At 34.6% G+C, this 20,870-nt stretch overlaps 1 protein-coding gene across 6 annotated transcripts in view; it reads right to left on the bottom strand.

Moving 5' to 3' along the window:
* CFAP47 (cilia and flagella associated protein 47) overlaps window positions 1-20,870 on the bottom strand; it is a 280,469-nt gene that overhangs the window by 46,146 nt on the left and 213,453 nt on the right. For all 6 annotated transcript variants that reach the window (XR_002442056.1, XR_002442057.1, XM_021407977.1 and 3 more), the window contains 2 exons: window positions 19,979-20,135; window positions 14,112-14,207 (listed from right to left, as the gene is read on the bottom strand). Coding sequence is in view for 4 of the 6 variants with exons in the window: in XM_021407977.1 (XP_021263652.1) it covers window positions 14,112-14,207; window positions 19,979-20,135 (253 nt within the window). In the remaining 2 variants the exon portion in view is untranslated. The remainder of the gene's footprint in view (window positions 1-14,111; window positions 14,208-19,978; window positions 20,136-20,870) is intronic.

Genomic DNA, 20,870 nt, shown 5'->3' with positions numbered 1-20,870 from the left:
CAACTTTTGAGTTTTTAGTGAGGTAGAACAAATGAGTCACCTCCAAATTTTTATTTGATCAGCTACATAACTTGGGATCACTGAGTCTCTCATTGTCATCTTGAATCATTTAAACATGTTTATACTGCAAAGATGAACTTCTGTAGAAGGCAACATGCACTAACATTACCAAGCAGAGGGACTTAATTTACAAGTAAATGGGTTCCATGAAGTTTGAAAAGCCTGTATTTCTCTAACTGATAACAGGTAAAAAGTAGCAAAAAGAAAGAAAAAACTATTTCCGCTTAATCCACAGTTTGGAGAATTAGATAAATCTGTGTATCCAAGTAAGTAAACTATAATAAAATTTCATTCTTTGGTAAAGAGACAAAACAGTAAGAAAAAGGATTATTATTATAATACAATTTATGGACTTGCACTTGAAGAGCAAGTAAAGCAAAGTTGGCAAGATAAAGATCATTCAAAACTTCCTCAACACCTATTGACATTATGTTACTATGATGTGTATTGGGGTCTTGCACCATTGTGTTCGACAAAACAGAATTGCTCGTTTGTGCAATGTTGAAAAGTGAATGTGTTAGTCACAAGTCTCAATAACAGCTCTTTTTAACAATTAACTTTTTATTTTCCTATTAATAGTTTTTTTTTAATGTTTGAAAAGGAGGAGCTGAAAAAGCCTCTAAAAGGACTGCACACAATTCATGTGATGAATCTGATGGTTTCTGCTGGTTATATGTAGCACCAATAATACAAATCGCAACAGAGTATGTTAATTCATTTATGTAATTGGCATTCATTTTTAAAAAAGGCAGTGGGACTTGTAATTAATGTATATCAATTTTTCTGGTTTGTTAATCTTTCTTTTTTAACTTAAAATCTATTATGGAGAAAAAGATTTTCTCTATAAGGGATTTTCAGTGCTCATTACGTGATCAGATGATGGTTTGACAATTCAACATAAAACGTTATTGCAAGACTATTGTCTTCATTCATCAAAACAAGAATATTTAGCATTATGATTCTTCTAACAAGTGTGCAAATGATGTGATCACAAAATATGATGTGCATTTGATATTTTCATCTATTACAAAAGCTCTCGTGTTTATTGGAATAATTTTTTTACCTGAAAGAGGAAGCTACAATGGTTTTAATTTACAGATAAGAGAAACTGAGGCATATCAGAAAGTTTCACGGATATGTTGATGGTTTCATGAAACAGCTTGCATTCTCAGCCTCCTTTTAGACTTTTCTTTGAATATCACTTTCCAAATGCTTCACCAAACTATTACAAGAAAAGAGGGGTTGCTTACCTTTTAAACCTCTATACTTTAATTTGAAACAGTCACAGTGTTAGTACAGTTTAGTATATCTACACCTCTGTTTCCCTGGGTTAATACATATGAAAACAACATGGAGTACCTTCCCTCAAGTAAGTGGAGATTTGTGAAAATACAGTTGTCAGGTACCATAACAACATGTGAGGTGGGGAAGTATTTTAGTATCTGTGCATATTCATTACCTGTTTTTTTATACCTTATGATTATTTATGAAGGCACGGATTTTTACCTAAAATAACATATTAAGAGTAAAACCAGAAACGTCAGATCCTTTCAAATACACCACTGAAGGGTAAATTTAACATCTTAACAGGAAAGTAGTGTCTGGTAGAGTCCCAAGAAATCAGTCACACTTACACCTTTACTATCATGAGCCCTTAAATGTGTTGTCATCTCAAGAGATACTACTATTGAGCAAAGAAATAAATTCAATTTCCCTCCACTCAGCAGATGATACTATATCGAGTGACTATGAATGTAATAAAGCATCTTACGTATGTTTTTAACATAAACACCGATGTCCAATGAAGAATTTTCCATTGCATGCTTCAAAGTTTGTGAAATATTATGCCTGGTGATAGTAAAGGTTATGATTCAGATGTATCAATTGTATCTGACTGTAACATAGATCTTTGTTCTGCCTCCTCCTGAGGATATCCAAATTCTGTCAAATAATTGATGTCAAGTTTAGGTACTATGATTTATGATCAGGACAAGTGTCACATTAGAACAGACACAAAGTTACAATTTAATCCTCTTTGAGAAATAGAAAACATTTTTTCCTCTCTTCTCCCCTTCCCCTTTGCAGTGATGCATATCTTCAAAGAAATAACATTCATTAAACCTCAATATTCATATCAGATTCAAGATAATCATTACAGGTGTTTATGAATGACAGTATTAACCTGATCTCCATGTGAAATAGTTTTCAGCATAAATACTGTAAAATCTGAAAATAAGGACCTATATGCATCATAAGATGTAAAAGAGAAAGACAAAAAGTTTTGAAAGAAAATAAGTTTTGCAGAGACTTAAATGGAGAGGAGAAAGGCAGCAGTGGTAAGTATTTTTTTTGCAAATACACGCTGATAGATGCAATCCCAGTGGCTTTATCAAACCAAAATAGGCCTTGCCTAATCATCCAGGTATTATGACAGAAAAGTAAATCAGGGAATCTAATTTTCCCTTGTACCTGAAAGATATCAATTTTTAATGGAAATGTGAATAATTTATTTTTCCCCTATAAAAAAATATTTTGAATACTTTATTAATCTTAGCAATAGTATGACAAAGTATCTAGGGAAGAGAATTAAAGCAGCAGAGTAGTAAAGGTATGATGTTCATTTTAATTAAATTACTCCTCCCCCACAGTGAACAATTGTAAAGTCACCATTTGTCAATATGGGAGCTGTAGTAATATTGACTCAGGTTAGGTTTAATAGTATATAGTGGACATGGAGAAATACATAATTTTAGATGAACATGTAGGTATTGTCACAACTAAAGCATTTATCAAAACAGTTAAACATACAAAAAATCACACCAAGTCATATTACAGCAATTAGAATAAATATCTGACATACACATTTATGTCATGTCATTTCCTGTAATTTCACTGCAACTGAAGTAGATGTTTTAGTTCTTTCTTACTTAGGGATTGTCTTAGACATATGAAATTAAACATACTCAAATATGCTACAGAAACATCAACTTCATCCACCACTCAGAACCACACAAACCAAATGCACCTTTCCCAGCAACAATAACTTGTCTGACTTATGAATGCAAATCTTAGCATCTATTCTTTCAATTAATCACATACCCTGCCAAAGAACATATTATTTGAATGCATTTGAGACAAAACTGGCTTTCATATAAACAAATACATCTCTCCCTCTATAAAATTCTGTCTTCAATATGTTACAATTTTGCCAACCTAGATACTTGACATGTGTTGTTAATGACAGGTACTGAATGGGGAGCAGAGAACAAGGGCAGATATCCTTTTTCCTTCGATATGTTTAGTGACTACAATGCTAAATCCAGGAAGAGTGCAAAGTTACAGCACCCCTTTACGATTTGGCCATTGTCCTTTGTGGGAAACCCACAAGACAATGCAATGAAATCTCTGGGATGCTATGCATACTAATTGGGATTATTGCCTAAAGGGGTATGGAAATTATGATGGGAAACAGGGGGAAAGAGAAGATTTGGAGAGTACAAAGCTTATTATAGGAAGTTAAAAGGAGTGAATATGGGAGGAAAAATAGACCAAAGTGGATGAGGGAGGAACAAGCATAGGAGAATAAAGGTGAAAGAGGGCAAAAGACACCAGCTGTGCAAGCAGGTGCTGGCCAGTAAAGCTGTCTGCCTAAGCCTCAGCTCAATCACTGTTAAATCCTATTTCTAACTATCTTCTGTGTAAATACACTCCCTATTCTGAGTCTGTGTGTCAGTGAGTAGCAAAGCTCAAACTGGACTACACAGCAAGGAGGATGAGGGTCAAGCACCAGCTCCAGTAGAGGGTATGAGACCAGTTACCGGAGGGAGAAGTGCTTTGTGTTGGTGGCAGGATGTTAGCTGCTACCTTTTATCAATCCATACATGGCAGCAAGATCATCAGTGTCTGGGAAGACCCATGATAAGGATCAGTGACTGGATAAAGGCCCTACAGACTGACTACACTTACAGGACAGACTTAAATCTGTGCTAGTTAGTATTTAAGAGACTAGCAGTCATGCATGGACTTATAATCTGAGTGAGCAAATGTATGTATGTATGTCCTGCTGGTGAACATCAAGTATGACTAGCCATGAAGTAGAAGCAGACCAGGATCCAGAAAGACCCAAAGCCTGTGCTGATGACCAGATAAGGAGCCAAGGATCTGAGTACTGGAGAAATTTAAGTTGCTTGCTATCACTCAAAAGATCTGAGGGTGGTGTTAACGTATCAAGAGAGTGAGGGCGCATGTCTGTACCTCCAGCACAGCTCAGTCCTAATCAGTCAAATACCAGTAAATGCACCAGGTTGTCTAGGCTGTTCATATTTACGTGAGTGCCAGTTGTTTTTATGGGAGTGCTGGTAAAGGCACTGCTCTCTACATTGAACTCTGTGATGGGCTGTGTTTGCACTCTGTGTTCCCCCAGTCTGTCTGGGGGAATAACTGCTCAGCCTGACTGCTGTGTGGCAGAAGACCCTGACTCAAATTCATCTTTATGAGAAAGGAAATGAACACTAAGTCTTCATGGTCCAAAAGTCCACTGAACTCTAATCTCTAAGAGTTAGACTTTCACACTGTGTTTTTATTAAGCATCCTAAATCTCTCACTATATCATAGACCCTCTTAACTTTTACACTTTATTCAGCAAGATTTTTTCTGCTATGGTAACAGCTTTGCATCCAGCTAAGATATATATTGCTAAACTAAAGCTCAGCCAATGCTGACTCCACTAAGAAGTAGAAAATAAATGTCTGCATGTCTAGCACATTCAGACAGCTTTTCTAAACAATTCGTACAAATAACCCTGAGGACTACTAAACAAAAGGAAAGAAAACAAACCCAGCTTTCCCTTTGCATTCTTTGTTGACTACAATTCAGATTGAGATTACATGCAGCAGCGACTGATGTTGCAATGTAAGAATATTTTCAGAAAGCAACAGATATATATCTCTATCAAAGGGTTGTCAAATAGAATTACGGGTGGAAAAGGTAAACACAAGAATTTATAGAGCTCTGGAAAATACACAGAAGAAAATTATGTGTTTGGCAGGATAATTATGGAATTACATGTGGGATGTGTTTTTTCACAAACAACAAAAAAAAAGAGAGACACTCAATTTTGACATATGTAGGTCTGTGCTGCATTGCACTAAATTCCAAAAGAGACTCCAGGAACAGCCCTGATGTTTGCAGTCTCCTCAATACATCAGTCAAAGTATGAACGGTTTGTAAAAAAGTGTAACAGTTGTCTTCTAAATACACATACACAGTGACTCATCATACTGCCACGGAAACCTGGACTACGGAAAACGTGGAATACTACTTAGGCTGAGAAAAACAAGGGTCAGACTAGGGATCAGAACATCATACTGAAATAGACAAACAAAAAGCTTTAAAGCTGTGAAATAAAACTTTTTATATGAAGCTGAAGTACACATGCTCCTGCAGGGCATTTAAATCAAATTCTGATTAAGAGAAATCTTAAGGATTAATGGTTCACTGAATTTGAAGCTTGAGACACTGTATTGAGAAGAATTGTATTTCCACTACAGCTAAAAATTGTGATTTAGTTACTGATACATACTATATATGGAATTTGACTTTCACTTAGCATTTTTTTTATATACTTGAGACCCATTCTTCATTTCAGTCTAAAAGGCCATTTCTTCTTTAACAAAACAAATGATCAAACAAAAATCAAGGAAAACATTTTACAAAAAAAAGCTCTAGAAAAACTCAGTGTAGAAAAAAGTGAACATTAATTCAACACTGTAGCTATCAAGCACTCTTAAGGCATAAAACTTCAATGTTGAAAGTTCAATTTCAATAATGCCTTCTAGCATTTATACCTTGGATAGTTACTTAAAAAATAAGTGTAAATTGTCTCTTTTCTCGAGGACAAACTGTAGTAATTTCAAAAAAAAAAAAAAGACATTAAAGTTAAAACCAACAAGTTCTTCCTCCTTTCATTCCCAAAAACCACCTTGTGAAAAATAACAAATTTTATCATAATCCTCAATTTTCAAAACTCTTATGCAAACGATTCAGCCTCTTTCCTACACATATGTCCTCATTTAAATATACGTTACTTTGAAGTAATGTTTTCATGAACCCTATAATTGTTTTCAGCCTCTTCTTTAAGAAGGAAATCTATGTAATTGTTCCATCTTTCTATCTACTTTGCAATTAATATCAGTATCAGAAGAGGTTTCTGTGTTTGCTTTTTGTTTAGTCTACTGTCCAGTTTCAGCAGAATTAGACACAGGTCTCTAACATCCCTTCAATGCATTGTGAAACTCATCCAGATAAATTAAAAAAAATCCACTTAGACACAGCAGTGAAACAAAAGCTACAGCATACTGAAAATTTACCCGTCTCTATCAGGAAGCTGCTAGCTAGTTTAGAGATGGTTGGAAACAGTTATTAGATTATAGTTGGCATGCAGCATGGGTGTGGAACAATCTTGCACAGATGAATTCAAAGGAGACAGAGACATGCTGTGGAGGACAGGAATAATGGGTATAAGACCAAACTCTAGAAAATCAAGCTTTCTTTAGGCCTGGTTCTTGAGTAACAACTTGTTTGATATTGCTGGTAATTGTCACATTGTACTTGTGTGGCTGGCAATAGAAGATTAGTGCAGATAGTTTAATTGCTAACTTAGGGCTAGACATAGATTCAATGACTATGTACAGATTGAAAGAAAAGTGTCTCTGGAGTTTTCACTGGGTTTAGTAGCTAAACAGGTCAAGATTAGAAGCAAGAACCAAGAAAAGGGGAGGAGAGGAAGCAAGTAATTTTATCTTATTGAAGGACGCATGGCTCCATCTAGTCCACTTATAGCTGTTATCAACTAGATCAGCAGTAACAAGCTGTAGTGTCATGGTTTTATGATTTTTGGTTATTGGTATTCCACATCATAACATCATGTAGTGAACGTACCTGGTTCTCAGAAGAGAAGGACTACTACATTCCCCAAGGTACTTTGCTCCTCTGTTACCATTTCCGGCCAGAGGGATAAGATAAAAACTTGGGGATCACGAGACCTCATCCCTTTTTCCGCCCGTCTCTCATCTTGGCAGCACCTCGCTCTCCAGCCGTCTTATCGTCGGTAGTAGAGTAAGGCGTACCTTGATTTTGAGACATTCTCTCTCTCTGTATTGGATTTATCAGCTTAAATTGTAATTATATTGTATTATAGTGTGTTGTTTTGCATTCCGATATCTTATTTAGTAAATTAGTTTGTTTCTCCTCAGATTGTTGCTGCTGTTCTTTGCTCTCAGGGCCATCTCCTTACCCTTTTCCCCCTTTCCCTTTTCCCGGGACGTGGGTCTGTGGGTCCCATTCATCACGGAACCGGGCCGAACGCCCGTAAACCATTGACAAGTAGAATTAATCATCTTTTCATTTTCTTTTTCTATTGAAATTGAGGGAGATAATTCCTCAACAAGTTCTAAAATACAGTAGATATTTTTAAATAGAGAAATAGGCTAAGATGAAGTTAAATAACAGCCTCCTGGGAGGCCAATTTGCATAGTTTAAATGCTCTGATGTGCTGTACTCTGGATACTCAATAACAAGCAACAAGATTCTGATGAAACATACTGCATGGCCTAACTTAAATCTATGAGGCAATTATAGATTTACAATCTGTTTTCCATCATAAATCCACATGGGAAGTCTTACACGAATTTGCAAGAGACTATACAAAAGATGGATTTCTGATATCTTTCCTGAAGATAATTTTTCTCCCTCTCTCCTTTTACAACGTCAGGAAAGCATGCTAAAGTAGATAAATAATTTCCAAGTTAATATACTGTTCTACACTTTGAATTCAAGGGATTGTTTTTAAAAGAACAACAACGAGCTACAAACACTTTCTATTGTGTTTGTAGTATTGCATTTCACTTTATTCATCTAAAGTTATTTCACTAAAACTGTTGCCTGGATTTGAAAAAACAAGATATGTCCACCCCCTATAATCTGTAAACAAAGTAAAACTGAAAGGTAGAAATTATGCATATAACAGACTCTATAAATATATGCAATATATGCCCTGAAGAAATTCCAGAAAATTACAAGGAAAAATCTTCAAGTTTTATGGCTCACTGTACCAGAATACTTTAATGTTTTGTTGTACTGATATACCAAGCAAAAATTTTGGTGCTGAAAAGTATATAAATCATTAACCCTATAAATCCCACAACCTATAAGTAGCCTTTCCTGTTAGAAAATTTCTGAGCAGATTCCCCAGCTATTTTTTCATATAGTTAGCTTTCAGGAGTGCCTTAAAGTGTGACACAAAAATGTTGCTCCTGATTATCAATTTTTTCCAAGTGAGAAAAGCCTTGAACATACTGAGGTTTTAGGGGGCTCTCCAGAATTTCCCATGCAGACAATAGAGGCAGTCTGCACTCAAGAACGCTACCAGCTTGAATGTACTGACTTTGGCAGCATATACCTCTGAAAAATATAAAAAATAGAGAAAGAAAAATATACAGCTTAGGCTGTATCACTGGTGTTGTCATGTCATGTTCCAATAGTGTTATACTTTTAAATAAAGTATGCTTCTCTATCAGCTATAACATTAGATCTCTGCTCTTACAAAGTTTTCACCTGGATGGGAGATGTAAGTCAGGGTGGCTCAGCCACCAGGAATTTGCCATGTACATGCAGTAGGAAGGAGTCCTATGCCTTTCTCTTCTGATGGAAATTTTACAAAGCAAATCTGCATCTATGTAAGCTTCTGAGTTCCACAATGGCACTTATCAGAATCAGGAAAATGCTAGCTCATGGTTTAGACACTACAGTCATCTACATAGGCAAAAATGGCCAAGATGACAGAAAGTCATTAACATGAATGCACTCTGAGAAGGTTGCTACTTTGTGGTGAGCATAAACAGTCATTTCTTTATGAGCGTGTGTAATCTTCTGTGTTGAAGTTCATCTGCCTGTGATGCAAAGGCTAATCAGGTGTAGCACAAGTCCTCAATTTCGGACTGATTTTACTGAGAAAGGTGCTAATGTGTGAGAAATTACCTAAGTCTTGAAAGATAAGAAAAGCAAAAAAATGCATACAGAAATGCTGAGATGGTTCTAACAGCTCAGGAATCAACGGGAGAAAACGAAAATGAAAAGATGCAAAAACTCAAAGGGAAGAAAGCAAAGAGCAGTAGCTGGCAACATCGTGGATCAGAACATTCAAAGAAGAACAGCAGCTGACCTTTCCCCAGACAACTGATGTCAAATCAGGCAGCAGAGATACATCATCTATCTCACTGGGAACAATGAGCATATTAATACTTAGTCAAGCTACATATCAGTCCTGGTTATCTACTACATGTATTAATGAATAAATCAAATCTGTGTATTCTTAAGTTGCACAGATCCTGACTGCAGAATCTCCATGCACACTAACAGATGTCTTTCACGAGTCCCTTCATCCTGATCTGAAGTCAGACAGACATCTAAGACTTAGCTGTAAAGCCTTTTTGCACAAATGATACCCAATCATGAAATACTTCATGAGACAATCAAAGGGAAAACTCAAACCAACAACCTCAGCCCTAAGTTTTATAGCAGCTTAGATTCAATTCCAGCTGTTTTACTTAAATTTACATGATTTTCAAATTGTTTGCCTAAATAAGGTGCTCAAATTCAGTATTAGTTACTGTGGTCACTCCAGGATAAAAAAGTCTGCTCTCTCCTTAAAATCTTCCTCACAAATAAATCTAAAATAAAAGTTATTTACACTTTATAGAAGATATTCAAGAAAATCTAACTCAAGAATCACAAATTTTGTCTTTCCACATGCTAGCATCTGAACCACAGGCACTAGAGGTCAGTCTCGTGGACAATGATGGCTTTTGATCTAAAACTAGGCTGTGCACTTTCTGAAAGAATCTTGTGTAGCGCAAATAATTCAGGTACCCCAGCTTATGAACTACACACATGAGTAGTACATCTATTGAACAGTTATGCTGCAGAAAGTGAAGCTTGATAGTTTCAAAAGATGAAAATTCAGGGAAGAAATTAAAGATTAGAAAAAGAAAGAAAATCAAAACTAAACAAACTTAGCAAATGCTCATCAGAAAATAGAAAGTCTTGAACAGATGAAACAGGAGAGCAGTTAGACCAAGGAAATTCAAAGGAAATCTGGCAACCAAATCCTCTAGCAAATCAAAGGAACTCTAATTCCTTCAGTTGCCCTATGCAATCTTAAGTTTCCCTGTGGAAGTGTGTGCCAAAAAAAAAAAAAAAAAAAAAAAAAAAAAAATCTAAATCCTCCAAAAGAATCTAAAACCTCCAAAAGAAGGAAAGTGTTTTTTGAAATGAATCTCCCAACTGTTCTCATTTATTTTATTGTGGTTTGCAACAAAGTCTCTCCGTGTGTGGGTAATCTGAATTCTTTTTGCAAATAAATCAAAAGATGTGCTTCATTTACTCAGAATTGTATAATGCATGAGATCAGACCAGAAAGAGGCATATAGAAAACTTCTATAATGCATATACTCTAGATGTCAGATCATAAGCATCAATTTTGGTCAACATATCCACTGCTATTGTCTCGCACTACTTGTTAATGTAAACATAGTTTAAGTGAGCCTTTTATAACTGAAAAGCCTCAGCAATTCAGGAAGGTATTTCCTTTTTGTCCAGTTAATTTCTTTATTAATAACTGTTTCTGAAGATAAAAATAGGGTACTATTGTGTACACACATTTTTGGTTAGTCTTTTTATTGCTTGCATGCCACTTTCCTACAGGTTCTGTTATATGAATATTGACTGCTTCCTGACACAACCTCTGATGTAAGCTATAAAGTGTAAAATTATTTCTTTTTGTTAAAAGTGACTAAAGCATGTCTACATAAAACATTGAAGATAAACAAAATCTCAATATTTTCCAACTTCATTTCAAAATATTCTGCTAGAATGAAGAACTATTTACCATAGATCAATTTTCTACCTCCTTCAGTCATTTTGTGATAATGAAAGTATTATAAAAGAGAAAGAGAAGGAGTTTCCCTGCAAAATTAAAAAAAAAACAGGAAAACCAAGTTTGTTAGTTTAATTGTCTTTCAGTCTTTGACAGCAATCACAAGTAAAAAAAATACAAAAACTCATACAGAATTACTAAAAGAAAAAAACAGATGCAATTAAATACAGAAATAAAGGACTGTCTTGAAAACTGACCTTTCAGGAAAATGGCCTGAAGATGTGAACAAAATTTATGACCTTTCTTAGCTGAAATTAATTTAAAAGATAAATTATCCATAATCATAGCAGACTGCACATCATGAAATGTACACTAAAATGCTTTTGTAATTATTGCCTAATAAAGTATGAAACTATAATAGTAGCAAGCTTCTGAAGTGCATACACAGAATTTTAGCATCTCAAATTTAATTGCCTGGCAGTTATTTGTTGACCTTACAGAATGTACATTTATCAAATATATATTAGTCTTCCTTCCTCAGTGTTTGTGAAAGTTAATAAATACATTTATTTTACACTATAGAAATGTTAGAAGGCAAAAATGAAATAGCTACTCATAGAGAGCTAAATGAAAAAAAGGAGGAAAGAGATGATCACACAACAAGTGAAATGATAGCATTAAAATGTAGAAGTTTCTAAATGTACGCTACAAAGATTATGGTGAAATGTGCAGAAAGATATCTAAAAAACCTGGTTCTGATAACTATCCCCTTTGCTGTTCTTGTTTGATGCTTCAATAAGTCATTCACAATAGACAAACTTACTGTCGTTCTGGAACATCTATGATTTATGCTAAGCCATAATCTGCTAAGAATGAAAGAGGATCATAACTTTAGTATCAGGACCATGTAAATTAATGCAGTCTGTGTTACTGGGGAAGAGTCATAAGCAGTGCAGCTTCTATTTTTGGCTTTTTTTTTGGTAAAGGTGTGCGGAACATAAATTTAAGCCTACTTCACTGTTTCTGAATTTCTCCCTTAGTCTCTACATTAGTCAAAATAAGTAGTGAAGCAAAACAAGTAACTAATGAGCAGGAAACACAGCTTTTTCCATGAGTGTAAATGTAGTACATAAATTTATCTTGTAATCATATTCTGGTAAATCTAGTCAGAAAAATATTTGATTTCAACATGTTTTCATAGTTTTCTTTCTTTGCTGTAGGGAACAGCAATAAAGCAGTTTTTCTAACACCTGTATCTGATTCACGCTTCATCTACTGTTTAAGTAAATTTTTACCTCTTCTTACTCTAAATCCTTCTTGCTATATCCCTCAGAAATAATGCTGTGACACAGTAAGTTTCAAAGAGAGAAAACAAAAACAGCTTGTGACATCCCTTACAAAAGAAATGCGTAGTCAAGTACAACTTCAGGAAAACCACATTATCTGGCAGTTTTGAATGAAAATGAAAACAAGCATCCTCTTTTCCTTTTTCAAACTCATGTCTTTAATTCGAGTAAGATATCATCTCTTCGAGGAAAATGGTATGGCTATTCTGATATCTATATTAACATGCAACTCCACAACAGAAAGAAATGGACACAACATGCAATTGTACGGGATACTACCAAAGCAGAATTATATATTTAATATATGGTTTAAGATATGAATACCATATCTGTATGCTTTAAAATGAGAAGACATACTTGAGAAGTAATCTATAAAAATAACTGTTAGGAAAAATATTTAAATATTCTCTGTAAATGTAGAATCTACATCCTATACTTTGGCACAATACCTTGTTATCAAAAACTTGTAATTATTAAAATACTCTAATTCTGAATTAATCCAAGCCTTATCATAATGCTAGATAAACTGAATAAATCAAATCCTATCAAACACAATCTGTAAAATTTTGGTAAGATTACAACACCAAAGGCAATTAACTACTTCTTATTCTATCTCAGATCAGATGTGATTGAAAATATAATCTAAAATTTAACTCAAACAATCAGTGCAAATAATGTAATCCTTTCCAGACAGATTAAGTTTATAATTTCTAGATTTTATTGTCACATTTGAAACTACCACAAGCAGCAAAGGAAAACAGCAAAAATGGTAATTTGCAATAAAACCTATATCTTAGAAAAAAACAGTTCAAAGGACAGGCAAATCTGAAGAGGAAAATAAATGTATCTGAATAATTGTGAATTCTACTTCTTATTTTGTTTTCTGTAAGTTCAGTAAAATGTAAAAGTAGTCATCAAATGCCTAACACATTTATTATGGGGATTTCTTACCCCTTCCTTTTACCCTTAACTGATTCCTCAAACAAGCAAACGTTTTGTTTTAAAAAGAATTTCTTAGTAATTACATCTTTTTCCTTCTGGTGCTTCAAGTTTTAGGAAACAGTAACTTACTACAGGATTTATTAACAATACAAGTGCTGATAATAGTTTAAATATGTTTAAAATACTACTGATCATTGAAAAAGAACTTTAAAGAAGCCCTTCTGTTTAAATTTAATTAAGAATTTTAATCATTGCTTTCTTCTACTTAATAGTTCATAAATACTTTTATAATGTTCATCTTGATAGTTCTAAAATACAACTTTATTTGAATTTAGTCTCTTAATTCAAAGCATTTTCCAGGAATGCATCAGGACTGCAGTACTGTATGGGCTCATTCACCTCTGTATATCATAGCTGTGGTACATATTATGGGGTCAGGCTACAGTCCTCTTGTTTCTTTTATGCATAATCATCATTCCTACTAACATTTGTGCTTTGATGTTTAAGACATTATTTATAAAAGAATTCATTTTTCAAAAGTCTAAGAAAATCATTGCAGAAATAAGAGAAAAATAACCATCAAAAATAAACAAGTCACATATGATAAGACCTTTAATGGATGCATCTCAGATTTATTTTTAATTTTTTAAGTAAAACAATCTTCAGTTACATTGGGCTAATTCTTATTTTCACATAAGTCAGATTCAGCACATGAAATGGAAGAGCTGCATTTATCAAAACATTGAATTTTATATACACTCTAGATTTGAGGGATCATAAAAGATCACATCTTGTAAAAATTTCCAACTATAGTTCAACAAATTACATACCTCGTGTATTTTTGAACAAGAGGTGGAAAGCAGATTCCTTACTGGCTGACCCAGATAGAACAGATGAACTGAGATTACAGCTGGACTGCTCCTGATCTAAAGAGAAGAAAAACAAAAACAATCCACATTCAGGGAAACTCACTTAGATGTTAAAAGTGATCTAACATTTTCCTTAATAAGAGAGCTTTGAAGATGGATGTTTTAAAAAACACACTTGCAAATGGGAAGATAAGTATAGCTATAATACAGATTTTTTTCCTTAAAAATAATTGAAATAAAACAACACTCCACCTAGAAATCCAAAGATTAAGTCATTTTCAGTTAAATTATATCCAGATTAACAAAGAAACTCTTTTTTAGATACCAAAAACAATGTACATTTTATAAGCCTCAATCTTAGTTTGGAATTTTTTTGCGTGTGGAAATGAGATGGCTGAACCACCATGCATGAAACCCTCTCTGGGAAATAAAGTAAGTCTTAATAATCAACAATATGAGACAGCTATTTTAATATCACTGTGCATATGTCCATACCAAAAGCAACCTCATATACTGCCACAGATATTGGTTTTGATAAGGCAAATAAGACTGGATTCCAAAAAGGAACCAATTTGCCTCAAATACTCAACTCCTAATTATCATTGTAACTTTCATGTTTTATTTGATCATGGCTCTTCAATCTTTGAAGTAAATGTCCTCTAGAAAACAGTTGCACTTTTCTTCATGAAACTTTAAAATATATTTGGTCCATTGAAAACATTAAATTAAATTATCCATGCCAACTGAAATAAAGTGTTTCAGACATTAATTAACCACTAGTACTTAGGGGGAATTGCTACAGACTTGAACTCTGTGGTCAGGTCTTCACTGGCAATTTCAGTACTACAAATTATATATTAGTTTTGCTGCTTCTATAAAATCTTGGTAGAAAAATTGTATAGTGATATTTACACAACAGCAATTACATTCAGCTTGAAACAGTTGAACTACTATAAACCATCTGCAATGAGTTCACGTATTCTGTAACTCTGATCACTGGTCCATTCTGGGAAAAATTACCTCCTGTCAGGTAAGAATTACTCCCACAAGCATTCTTAATGTAGCCATGAATGTTCATGTAAGAACTGCAGATTTAAGCAACACATATGTATGAAGATCCCAGGAAGAAAAATTCTTGCTCATAATTGCTGTAAGGTCCACATTTTCATGCCTTCATCAAAAATTCTCTAACCGTGAGTGGTTTTACTCATTCTATAGTTATCCAAAATAAAACCCTCTTTGCACTAAAATATCATTCAAAATTCCCAGAACCATTTCTGAAGAACAATACTCTTGGGTTAGACAAAGCCTCAGAAATGAAAATGACAGCTTCAGAAATGCATTTCCCAAGTAGTTCTGTTTTCAGTTTTGAACTATGCAATTCTAAACATATTTTCATATCTGTCTAGGCAAAAGATAGAAAAAAAGATACAGTTGATATCTGAAACTTTCTTAAAAATTTTCTTTTTTCTTCTTTTTCAAAAAGTAAATCTTTAAAAGTTTGTTTATTGTTTTACAATTTGTCATGTCCTATTTTCATTCTTGCCACTCTGAGACAGCACATGATCTGAAATTGTATTTCAAGATCAATCAAACATTTAATTCTGCATTCTGACTTGCTACTTTTTGCCAGTTTCCCCATTCTGCACTCTCTCTGGCCTCCAATAACACTGTGACAAGTTCAACATGAGATTAAATAAGGGAATGCATCCAGTAACCTGATCCTATGCTAAAAATTTGGCTAAGTTTACAGATGTTAGTAGCTTGGTTTTAAATTACTAAGACTACAGGTGTAAGAGCTGTTCTCAGAGACACATTCAAAACTACTGTGAATTTGAGTTCCCTGCTGACAGTCATTTCTACTCTTCGGATTTTTCAAGGAAAAACAACAGAAAGTTTTGAGAATGACTAGGTTGTCACTTTCTCTTTAAGGATTAAGACTATCTTTCTCAGACTAGAACTCCGACTAGAACTCCTGTTTTTTAACTAAGTCAGGTGGAAGGTTACTCTCATTATGTCGGAAGTAATATTATTATCCTCCCTCATCAGTTTGTACTCTATCCAAGAGCAAAAATATGCACTTCATGCCAAGTGAAATTAAAATGAAGCGTAGAGCATCGCAGCATAGGTAAGAAATCTAGTTTTCTCTATAACACAGAAATGCAAATGGTCTTCAAATATTGTTAGTTTTTGGACATCTCATTAATAAACTGATACAAGCAAAATAAACAGAAAAAAAAAAGTTCAGAAAGAAAAAACTCAGGGCTACCAAAATTCAGTTCTTGGCAGAAAAGGAAGTGTACTAGAAGTAATGTACTTATACTAGGATTACTTTCTCACCAGGCTGATTAGCATTGTGGGGTGGCAAATTCATTCTTAATGTTGAAAAAAAAAAAAAAAGCCAACCAAATTAATTAGCTTTTACTGTACACTATGCTAGCATATCTGTATTGCTATGGTATCTATGATATCTGAGTTTGTGTATTAAACTATAGCTTGACAACATAAAATTCAACTAAATATATAAGTCATTATGGAAATTATTTTCCAGATTATGTAAAGACGAGAAATACTAAACAAAATGTTGCTTGTGAGGTCAGATTTCCCTTTCTTGGAAAAGAAGGAAATACACGTTGTGATAAATATTTATACAAAGAACAAACCGTACCATGAACAAACTCTTCTAAAGACAGCATGAATGCATAACTCTACTCTCTTATTATGATCAAAATCATGCAAATGTTATTTACAGGTCACCAGCAGCAACTGAATTAGAAAATTAACGTTATTAACATTACAGGTTAACCTGATTAACAAATTCAAGAAAGCTTTCAGAGGACAAGTTCCACAAAGATGGCAGTATAAATTACTTTTCTGAAAGAAAATTTTTAATAACTCCACAGATCACATGTACTGATTTGTAAAGAAAAATAAAGACTGGAAACTTCTGATGCATAAAAGCCAACATCAGGCTTCCACTAAGCCAGGTGCTTCTACGCTGTCTCTATTAGTGAAAATTCCCTGGGACAAGTTAATGCTCCAGTCAGAAAGATAACCACATTTTCATTAAAAATTCTATACAATGCATGTTCTACTGATGTCTCTTAGAACATCATAATTCAGTAGATTTTAGTACCGATGTTTAAGGTCTGTAAAACATTTATGAAGAAATTGCATTGTGGAGAATTTTGTCTGTTCTTTTCTATTCTTTAGTGAATAGCAGATTAGATTAGCTTTCTTAAAAACAATGTTTAGTAGGAATAAAGTAGTAAATTGTGCTATTTGGCACTAGATTTATGCTCAAGCCACACAGCTTGCTTATCATAATCTTTCTTCTTGATATACAAATCAGAATACCAGCTTCCATTTTGCACTAGAATAAAGCATGCTGCACTCTATGATGTGCAATGGGAAGCTTCAAGTCACATATGAAATACACACCTGCACTTCAGGAAATTACATAATCAGCTAACTCCTGATCAAATAGGGTGGGTTGCATAGCTAGAAATTCAAAGTACTTTTTTAAATGTATGATCTAAGATAAATACACTAAGCACAAAGGGGAGATGGAATGAAAAGTACAAAAAGTAAACATTTTAGAAGGAAGACTGCATTAGTAACAACGTAAAAAGTTTATTATGTCCTCACCTGTCCCCAGGATGATGAGTTGATGAGCGAGAACAATTAGAAAAAGAGATATTCCAACAACTTATCAAGTTCCCTCTGGACCAAAGGTCTACCTTTGGTCATCTTGTCAGACACCATCCCCAGTTTACGTTATACACTGTGTCATCATCCATGTCATTTATAAAGGTCTTGAATAATATGGGCCACAATATCAGTCCCTGGGGTACTATACACATGAGCAGCAGAGAAAACTGTTGATCACTGTCCTTTGAGCCCAGTATTTCAGCCAAGCTTTCAACCTACTCAGCAGTCTGTTCATCAAGTCTGGACTTCCACAGCTTCCACATGAGAATTATAAAGGTAACAGTGACAAAAGACTTACTAAATCATAGTATGATACACACCTTATTTGGACTTGATTTTAGGTATTTTAGCTGTAACATTAAATAGCCCAAGTACCAAGTGTTACCTTTTTGTTTTTCAGCTTCAGAGTGACATTTAGTGATATTAGTCTAAAGAAATTGTACAATATATGGTATAGATCTAACAAAACTAAGGTGTCATTGTAGAACCAAACCTAGGGACCAACAAGAAAGCAAATACACAAAGATTTTTTTGGAAATGTATAATCACTTCAAAATGATGACTCAGAAAATCTTACACTAAATTCTCAGGAGATCTCTGAGAAGACTTATTTATTCTCAGAATCATAGATCAAATAAAAATGGTGACTATGGCAAGCTTGTAAGAGACAATCAGATGTTTGCTATTGCAGGGAGACTTCACATGGTGGTGATTTTATAAGAGTTTATTTCACTAGCAGATTGGAGAACTGCTCTCAATTTTCTAGTTTGTAGTGTAGTTCAAGTTTCTCAAGTCTTTGTATTTCTAATTCACATCTCAAAAGTTGTAATTTATTCAAAAGCATGAATTCATTGCAACAAATAAACATGAATCTACATTTTTTTAAAGTTGCATTTCTTCACTCACTCTATATACCACAAACTTCAAATCATGGCATGACTCTATAAAATCTAGCTTAAAATTTACTTTTGCACAGATTTGACTTTGTTATTCTCTTATGTTTCCCTATCCTCAGTCTCTGTAACGGGCCACTGAAAGAAGTATCTTTGATTTCTGGCACCTGTTTTGTGATGCTACCTGTTATACTGGACTAAGTAGAGATTCAGAAAATCTTATAAAGCTCTCTGCTTCACTGAAAGATAATTTTTGTCTTTCACTGAGTAAATTTCAGACGTCATGTAAAATTTCTACTTCATTTGTGAAATCTCAGTATGGGCAATGACTTCATTGGTTCGTTATTTCTGGATTTTATACTATTTTTTAAAGTATGTTCAAAATGATTTCTCAAACATACTTCCTTAAAAGGTCAATTAGAAATAACCTGACATACTTTGCTCTCTTTGTTTAGCTAGCTATATTCCAATAAAATATTATGTAAAATAACTGAGGAATGACCCAAAACAAAGTATTTGCTATTTGGCTTCGACATGGAGCCAAACATGCCTCTGGCGTCTCCTACTGTCTAAATGCTACAGTGTAGATCAGAATAAACAACCAGCTACGTGCATACATGAGTGCACTATACAAGAGGTTACAGGTTTATGTTATTTCTCAGCTCATACAACACAGTTTACAGAGCCTCCGTGGGTGGATGTGAATGACACACAATCTAGAACTATAGAATCATAGAATCACAGAATTGTAGGGGCTGGAAGGGACCTCTAGAGATCATTGAGTCCAACCCCCTGCCAAAGTGGACTCCCTAGACCAGGTTGCACAGGTAGGTGTCCAGGCAGGTCTTGAATGTCTCCAGAGAAGGAAACTCCACAACCCCCCTGGGCAGCCTGTTCCAGTGCTCCGTCATCCTCACTGTGAAGAAGTTCTTATGCACATTTGTGAGGAACTTCCTGTGATTCTTGCAGCCGTCTCCCCTTGTCCTATCACCACGCACTGCTGAAAAGAGTCTGGCCTCGCCCCTTTGCCTCCTGCACCTTAGATATTTATAGACATTGATCAGATCCCCTCTCAGTCTTCTCTTCTCAAGGCAGACCCAGGTTGCTCAGCCTTTCATATACTTGTTGCCTACAAATGGAATGAGACAAATGTAATCCTGTCTCACTGACACTTTCAATGCTATGAAGAAGCTTACCTCTCCCAAATAAAAAACAATATTGTACCTGTTAGCATGACATCTACCAACACATTTTCATGAGTTGGATTTTTGAAGGTTATGATGACAGAAGAACCCTGGCCAATGTATGCACTTATGGTAGTTGGTTCCATTAACCGAGGAGGAAGACCAGTCCCCAAAAGGTAAAATATCCATTCTTCAATCTGTGGATGAAAACTGTGTCATTATTTATTATTTGACCAGTCAGAACTATATTATATACTAAGGGAAACTGCTTCTTTCTTTCTTCTAATGTTCTATGTCTCTTTTCTCTTTTGAGTGATGTTTAACACTTTGATTCTTTCTTCTTTCCTGTAGTTATAATGTACTTTAAGTATTGCTATCTGGAAATCAATAGTACTGTTGAAGGCTTTTTATATGTAAGTTTGGGAGATGTTTACATCTCTTTTTTGTATGTTACTTTTGTGCTAGTCAGTGCTCCCAGTGTAGTGAATAGAAAGATGAGAGTGATTGCAAGGGCAAGTCAAAGGTGTATATTAAAAACTGAAAGGACATTAAGTGAGAAGATCTCTTGAGAAGACACAGAATGAAAGCAAATAATTCATTGATGGAGCAGCAGTAAAATGTTACTTCAAAGATAAGAAAGAACATTAACAACTATATAAGGAAGAAATTTAAACTGATGCCTTCTTGGCCACCTGGGCACTTTGCTGGCTCATGTTCAGCCAGCACATCCAGGGCCTTTTCTTTCAAGAAGCGTTCCAGTCACCTTTCTCCAAGCCTATACCACAGCATGAGTTTTATGGCCCAAGTACAGCACCAGGGATTTAGCACTGTTAACTACTATTAAAAAACTCTTAATACAAGAGTTGTGAAAAGATACTAATCTAAAAACATTTTCCAGGCCCACTGTAAATTTGTGTGAACAATCTTGCTCA

This window comes from Numida meleagris, chromosome 1, assembly GCF_002078875.1.
Source record: "Numida meleagris isolate 19003 breed g44 Domestic line chromosome 1, NumMel1.0, whole genome shotgun sequence".
Taxonomy (NCBI): domain Eukaryota; kingdom Metazoa; phylum Chordata; class Aves; order Galliformes; family Numididae; genus Numida; species Numida meleagris.
The sequence above is the reverse complement of the archived record's forward strand: the minus strand, read 5'-3'. Positions and strand labels throughout refer to the sequence as shown.